The sequence below is a fragment of the Cryptomeria japonica genome, chromosome 5, assembly GCF_030272615.1.
Source record: "Cryptomeria japonica chromosome 5, Sugi_1.0, whole genome shotgun sequence".
Taxonomy (NCBI): Eukaryota; Viridiplantae; Streptophyta; class Pinopsida; order Cupressales; family Cupressaceae; genus Cryptomeria; species Cryptomeria japonica.
The window spans coordinates 419,145,733-419,153,672 of record NC_081409.1 but is presented as its reverse complement, the minus strand read 5'-3'; the positions used below and the strand labels follow the sequence as shown (position 1 = coordinate 419,153,672).

At 37.1% G+C, this 7,940-nt stretch overlaps 1 protein-coding gene across 1 annotated transcript in view; it reads left to right on the top strand.

Annotated features, from left to right (window-relative positions):
• The first annotated feature begins 462 nt into the window (after window positions 1–462).
• LOC131028168 (syntaxin-43) overlaps window positions 463–7,940 on the top strand; it is a 93,056-nt gene continuing 85,578 nt past the window's right edge. Inside the window, exon 1 of the mRNA XM_057958400.2 lies at window positions 463–866. Within this exon, the coding sequence (XP_057814383.2) occupies window positions 688–866 (179 nt within the window). The 5' untranslated portion in view covers window positions 463–687. The remainder of the gene's footprint in view (window positions 867–7,940) is intronic.

Below are 7,940 nucleotides of genomic sequence, written 5' to 3'. Positions count from 1 at the left end.
TTTTTCCTACTACGCGGGTAGACCAAACTTGACACGGGGGTCTCCTGTCAAAGACGGGGTGTGTGTGCGATACGCACAACACATAGGTTCAAATCCATTCACAAGATTAGGTCTGCAACTACAAAGATCAGATTCATACTTGTATAAATAATCGAAAGTGACAAATCCAAATCTAAAACCTTTATTTCGAATTTATAGCAAAAATCCAAAATATTGACGAATCATTTTTAAATATCCATTACAATACCTCATTATCATCAAAATTCAACTAAACAATATTTTCAATTAATTTAATTGTAACATTCACTTTCAATTATAATAATGCTAGACTTGAAATTTAATTAATTTAAGTTAATTGTGTGCTTATTGTTTACATTTATTTATTTAATTAAATTATATTCAAGTAAAAGAGATTTATTTATTTATTTTTTCAAATTAATTGTCAGTGATTTCGGACTATTCCTATCCCGGAGCAGTTACTTACTTTCAAACTAAGATTTCCCAACAGGCGCAGGATGCTGTGAATTGAAATGTAGTGGCCCATGACACATCCACAAATCCATCAGCGTTGATGGCTGCTTGGCTCTAACATACCATTACCACCCAATTCTGTGCAGAAATGATGGGAGAGAGCGAACACTGAAGGTACATGGCGCGGGAAGGGGCAAATTAATTTTGAAAACTACAATGGCTACGCGGAATCGCACTGCATTATATAGGAAGTATAGGGATGCGCTGCATCAAGTCAAAACAACCACCACCACCCTCTCTACAGGAGGAAGAAGAGGTCCGGTTATTGAATTGGCCACTGCTTCTCTTTTAAATCCTTATTCTCAGCTTAGCACAAATGACACAGACAATCCCAGGTAATCTTTCTTTCCCCTGCCTCAGATCTAGTGATACTTACTTGAACTGCGCATCAGATCAGCAATGTAGTTAAATGGGATCCTTGCTCTAGTCATGGAACACTTGTTCAATGTGGGAAAACTAGAACTTAAATCAGCATAATCGGTTTCCTTCCTGTTTGGCCAAAAATTATCAAACCAGACAAGCAAACACTCACGGTACAAGTCAAACTAGATCATTATCAATTGTTGAAAATGTTTGTATCTGCTCGTGATAAAAAAATGTTTAAGCTTTGGATTAGTTTGTATGACCAAAATTTGAAGCTACTACAAAGGGTTAACCTGACGCCTATTTGGACATCACGGTTGGTATTTTTCAATCACGTCTTTTAATTTGTTTTACAATAAGTCCCACCAATTGGTAATGACTCGGCGAGCCCCAGGGATCAGACGCTAACCCATACTTATAATGACATCTGTGCTTAAAGCTCAGTTATGGAGACTGCCTCCATCTCATGGTTGTCATTAGTTGCTAGATACAGGATATTTCTATGAATAGCTCGTTACAATGGATCCTTTCGCTCTACATTTTTAATTTCTTTACCATGGCTGAATTACAGCGAGAGCAATGCTCTCGAATGAAAAAAGAAACGAGAAAAAAATCGAACTGCTATTGCCTTAAAAAACCAGGGAAAACCACCACAATTGCTTATAGCCAGTATGTAGCCTCTCTGACTACTTTGTTGATCACCCATTTTTCCAGAAGATAAACAAGGAATTTGAAGAACACCATAAGGAAGCGTACCTGCCAATGCCAATTTTGATAGCCCAGAGAAGGAGAGTATTCTCTGAATACCAACATTCCAGGGAAAGTGATGCAGCAGCCGCGGGGGGTCCCGGTGAAGAGATATCTAGTGACACAACCAAGACACTCACAACGCACAGCCAAAAAAACAAAGGATGCGCGCAAAAGAAAACACTATTTCATTGAAATAATGAAGTTACATTTTCCATTGATGGGTTATGCCTTCCTATATACAACAAGCAGTTAGCTTCTGGTTATTTACAAGTCCACACGCAAGTAGCCTTCCTCTCTTTTTGCCCTTTTTGTGTTGTTGGCCTAAAGGGCCAAATTTGCTCCCTCTCTTGGCTTGATTGACTGATCTTCTCCTTAAAAGTCCTCCAAAGAAGATTACTAACTAACGAAGTCCTTGTTGTTGCTGCCTTCCTTGCCTTAAATAGCTGTTGGGGTTTTAAAATCTTGCCTTTTGTCTCCTTTTGGTGCCTAATCTCCTCTGCAAGCATTTCATCTTTTCATGAACTATAGTAATTACTGTGTGGCTCTCTATTTCCTATTGTGGCAGTCAATTCTGCTACCCTTGCCTTCCCTCTTTTGATAGTGTGATCTCAAAGGCGATTTGATCTCTGATAGTTGTCAGCTCATATAACTACCTTGTGGCTTGAGATCACTAATAGTATGCATGTCCACCACTTTGTCTTCCTTGTCTTGCCATCGCATACCATAGCACCAATGTTGTGAGCATGCCATCCGATTGATGCTCTTCATGCACAAGTTCACACATTCATTTGTTCTTATCTCGCACCAAATTTTTTCAACATACAATCTCCACTATTGCACTCATCATATGTTCTCCCCCTCATTGCATGGCCTTATTTGTGTGCCATCTTCTTCACTGCTTCTTCGTGCCTATAATGTGTGCACTGCTCTCCTTAGCACCAAGCTTCCCTTGTGCCCTTTCTTAGCACCTTAGCTTCTAAGACCCTAGAAACATGTACCTTGGTTTTTGGCTACAATAGGTCTTTTAGGTTTGATCGTGCATGCCACTTCATCAAAAAGTCAAGGAATCAAATTCCTTTGAAGAGAAAAGGGCTGAATTATAGATTCCAAGTTTATGGAGAAAGAAAGTGAGTATAAAGATATTTGTGAAAATTAAGAGACAAGGCAAAGCTCAACTTGAGCAACGCATTGAGAGACCCTCTATTGGAAAGGATCATATGGTGTAGCAAGGTAAGTTGCACCCTCTTAATACTAACTACTTGGTAAGTATAATATACTGGAGAGATATTATACTCCACATCTTAGATGCTTTGGACAATGGTGATGATAGTGGTGAATATGGAGAATGTATATCTTTTCCAACAATGAAGTCTCCAAAGAACTAGATGAATTTGCCTAAGACATACATAAGATGGAACAAGTAGAAATCAATGTTCCATAAAATATCTCAGTTATTCCAATAACCTAAGGGACATAATTTTTAATATAACATCACAAATGAAATGTTTTAGGAGAAGCAAGGAATTAGCGCAACATCTCATAGGTTAAAAGCAAGACACAAGATTCATCCCTAGGATGGCAGAAGCAAGAAAGGCAGTGGAAGTCATGTAGGGAATGAGGATGATGGTACAAATCTAAGAAAAATAAAAACCCTTTTTAGTCATCCATATCAATCCATATAGAAGAAGCATAAGAAACAGGGGATTCTCCTAGGCAAATAGAGGCATTGAAGAGCGGGTCATCCAAGTTATGGAAGGAGAACTTGTCAGTCCATCAGGTAATATATATATATATATATATATATATATATATATATATATATATATATATATATATATATATATATATATATATATATACGAATAACAATATTAGATTGTAAATAAGAAAGAACTCTTAAATAAACACTAAAGAGAATATGTATATACTATTCATTCTTGCTACTACTGTCAGTATTTAAGAAGACGGGATTGAGTTTTTTCCAAGAGGGGCAGTCTAAATCCAGCCAATAGGATGATTCCCAAGATAGGGTAAGGATAAGCATCCCGCAAAATTTGAGGGCATAGTCCCAAGTGTTGTTTTTAGTAATCAGATTTAAAGTAAATAATAGAAACTGAAAATGCAATACATTATGGCACAAAACAACACAAGAACAACACAGCAGTACCCTGGGAAAACCTCCATCCTGGAGGAAAACCCAGCAACAAGATTCAGCTCTGATTATGTTAATATCAAAAGATGTTCAAGTACAAATTCCCCACCTAGGGCATAAACAAACTAACTTATCTGAATCTTGGATTCGGATCAGAACATGACTGAACCTCAATCACATATAGGGCAGATCTTCAACAAACTTGAAGCACAATAGTCTGAAAATACTTCGCTCTATTAATTTGCCCTCCTTAAATAAATTCGCTCAGCAAGTTGACTCAATATAGCTCAGACTGTGATTGCAGACCTTCGATCATGATCGCTGACCTTCAGACTGTGTTCGTTGATCTCCAGAATGTGTTCACTGACTTCTTGAAGAATCGTTGATAGTTTAGTAGGAAATTTGCTGTTTTTGCAGACATACATCGCTTGTGTTAGATGATAGTTTGTCTTCAAATCACCTTGTAGATATAGGTGGCACATGCCTTCAATAACCCTAAGTCGGCTTGCATATATTATGCCTGTTGGTATTTTGGTATGGTTTTGTCATTGATGTCAACACCTACTAAAACTCTAGCACTTTGGAGTATCAACAACATTCACTGGCAAGCAAGTGACTCATGCACAGTCACCGGTATCTGGTACACCGGCAAGATATAATGATCACCGGCACTTGGAATGATATGGAAAACACTGGGTAATGTCGAAGACATCGTTTGGACATCTTGTCCTGGAGTTTTGTTTATTGGTATATTCATATTTGCATATTTGCTGTTACCGGCAAATAGGTCCAGGGTTACACCGGCACGTTTATCTTTTCCAGATCAGCATGGCACGCTATGGAGATGATTAATTATTGTTGTAAATGCATTAAGCCGACATGTTCAATCGGTTATTGCATCGGATATTGTATTGTTTGTAAAATGTTTTTATTGTAATATCTTGTAGAGCCGACCTACTAAAATTGGTCTTAGGTTATGGTATAAATGTAAGATCTTATTTGTAAGATCAGATGTGGAATGCGAAAAAGGATTGTGTGAAGGTATATGCGAGAATAAGCAGAGCTATACACGCAAACATCATTTGAAGATTGAAGGAGGGTTTTTTTGTGAAGACAATCAGAACTACATCGGTACTGAATCCAGCATATGAAGATGCTATTTTGTGCAGTACATTCTTATTGGATTTAACCATCCAACTGTAGTCAGTGTGACTCCCATTTTGTGATTGAGCAGTGAGCTCTAGGCGCTTGACCTTTCTGCATGTGCAGACCCCATTTATGTACACTTACTATCTGCAGTAGTATCATCTGATTGTGGGTAAGATTTCCCATCGTGGTTTTTCCCCTTACAGGGTTTCCACGTACAAATATTGGTGTTATGTGTTGTGGATGACTTTGTCTTTATGTTTCATGCACTAATCCTTATCGGTATAGCAATTAACTGTTAAAACTGTCTACCGGCATATTGAACTGGTTTACTGGTATTAAGCATCAAGTTGGTTAAGTTGTTTTTGGTTTGAATTTATTTGACAACTGATTCACCCCCCATTCTCAGTTGTCTCTGGGACCTAACAATTGGTATCAGAGCATAGTCCTCTTTTGCAGAAGTTTAACAGTTTGAGGAGATCCAATGTCTACTAACTATTTTAGGAAGGACAATCCTAAACTTGATGGAACCAACTATGGCATATGGAAGATCAGAATGGAGACACATCTAAATTGCTTTGGAAAGGACATCTGGGATGTTACAAAGAATGGTTATACTGCTCCTACTCAGAGTCAGCCCACTCCACCCAACTTGACTAAAGATGAGGAAAATGATTGCAAAGCAAGAGAAGCACTTTTGAGCGCATTATCAGATCAACAAATCATGGGACTATCAGATAGGTCTACTGCTAAAGCTATTTGGGATCATCTGGAAACACTGAATGAAGGAGATTCCACAGTCAAAATTGCAAAACTTGAAAGCTTCCGAGTCAGGTATGAACATCTGAAAATGGAAGAAGATGAAAGGATTTCTGCTTTTATGGAAAGAGTAAATGAGATTGTTTTGGGTATTAAATGTTGTGGAGGAACCTTAAGTGAGGATGAAATTGTTTCAAAAGTTTTAAGAGGATTACCACCGACATATAAAATGAAAGTCACTGCTATAAATGAGTTAAGAACAATGTCTAATACATCAGTAACTAGGGATACATTGATTGGGAAACTTTCAGCTTTTGAAATTGAAGAATTTGGTCCTGTTGCTACTATAAAGATAGATTTGGCCTTTAAAGCATCAACATCATCTACTCCATCATTTGACAAATCTGATTGGAAAGCCTTTTATGCAAGAGAACTTGAAGAAAGCAGGAAAGAAAATGAAGAACTTGAAGAACTTGAAGCACTATTTGCAAGGAAAATGCCTAAAGGTCCAGTTGGAAGTAAGTATGAAGGTAAAGCACCCTTTAAATGTTTTAACTGCAATAAGATTGGTCATATGGCTTCAAGATGCCCTGATAGACATGCTAGACTAAGAGAAGAAGCTAGAAGAACATACAAGCCTAACCTTGAATATCAGTGATACAGATTTAAGAAGAATAAAGGCAAATCTTGTTACATTGCTGATGAAGGTGCGACTGATGATTCTGATGAGGATCCAACAGACAATGGATGGGTTTTTGTTGCTATAATAGAAGATCAACCGACACCTACTGCTCAACCGGTAGAACAGGCCTTGACAGCTAAAGTTGAAGTAAAGGATGAATGGATCATTGATTTAGGATGCTCACATCATATGACAGGAGACAAAGGTTAATTCTTGAACTTTCAAGAATACAATGGAGGCTTAGTGAGATTTGGAGATGACAAAGCTTGTTTAATCAAAGGTAAGGGTACAATATCTCTTGATGGTAAGCATAACATTGACAATGTTTACTATGTTCAAGGATTAAAGCATAATCTTTTGAGTGTTGGTCAATTAGTTGAGAAAGGATTTCAGTTACAATTCAAAAATGGAAAATGCAAAATCATGAATAGAACTGGTTTGGAAATTGCAACCGGTAATCAAACTAGAGGTAATATCTTTCATTTGAATAACAGTGAAAAGACATGCTTAATTGCACATATAGATGAAAGTTGGCTATGGCATAAGAGACTCTGTCATGTAAACTTTGATTGCATGGTGAAGATCAGTACTACTAAGGCAGTTAGAGATTTACCTAAAATTGTCAAACCTCACAATACAGTATGTAAGGAATGTCAATTTGGAAAACAAGTTAGAGCTAGTTTCAAAAGTATTCCAGAAAAATCCAATAATGCTCTTGATTTAATTCACACTGATTTATGTGGTCCAGCTAGAACTAAAAGCTTACAAGGTGATAGATATTTCATGCTAATCATTGATGACTATTCTAGAATGTGTTGGGTTACTTTTCTCAGAGAAAAATCTGAAGCACTGGGAAAGTTCAAATTGTTCAAAGCAATGGTTGAAAATGAAACCGGTAAGAAAATCAAATGTTTAAGATCAGATCAAAGAGGTGAATTTACATCTAAGGAATTTAATACATTCTGTGAAGTAAATGGAATCAGAAGACAGCTATCAGCACCTCGGACACCACAGTAGAATGGAGTTGTTGAAAGGAAAAACAAAACTATCTTGGATGCAGCAAGAAGTATGTTATCAGAAGCAAACCTACCACATGTATATTGGAGAGAGGCAGTCAGTACAACGGTCTATACATTCAACAAAGTTCACATCAAAGGTGAAACCGGTAAGACCCCTCATGAACTATGGTTTGGTAATACTCCTACTCTTAAATATTTCAGAATTTTTGGAAGTAAATGTTATATCAGAAGAGATGAGTATATTGGCAAATTTGATCCTAGAAGTGATGAAGGAATATTTCTTGGTTATTCATCTAAGAGCAAGGCATATAGATGTTTTAACAAAAGATTGCAGAAAACTGTTGAAAGTACAAATGTAAAGATTGATGAACAATTCAGAGGAACTTCAAGGTATATAGACTTTGAACCGGCAACAAAATTTTTGACAAATGAACTTACACTGAATCCACCAGTACAGAACAAAGATCCAGTTACCCCGGTATCATCTGAGGATTCCACAGTAACTGAGGAACAACAACAAACAAAGACACCCCAGTAT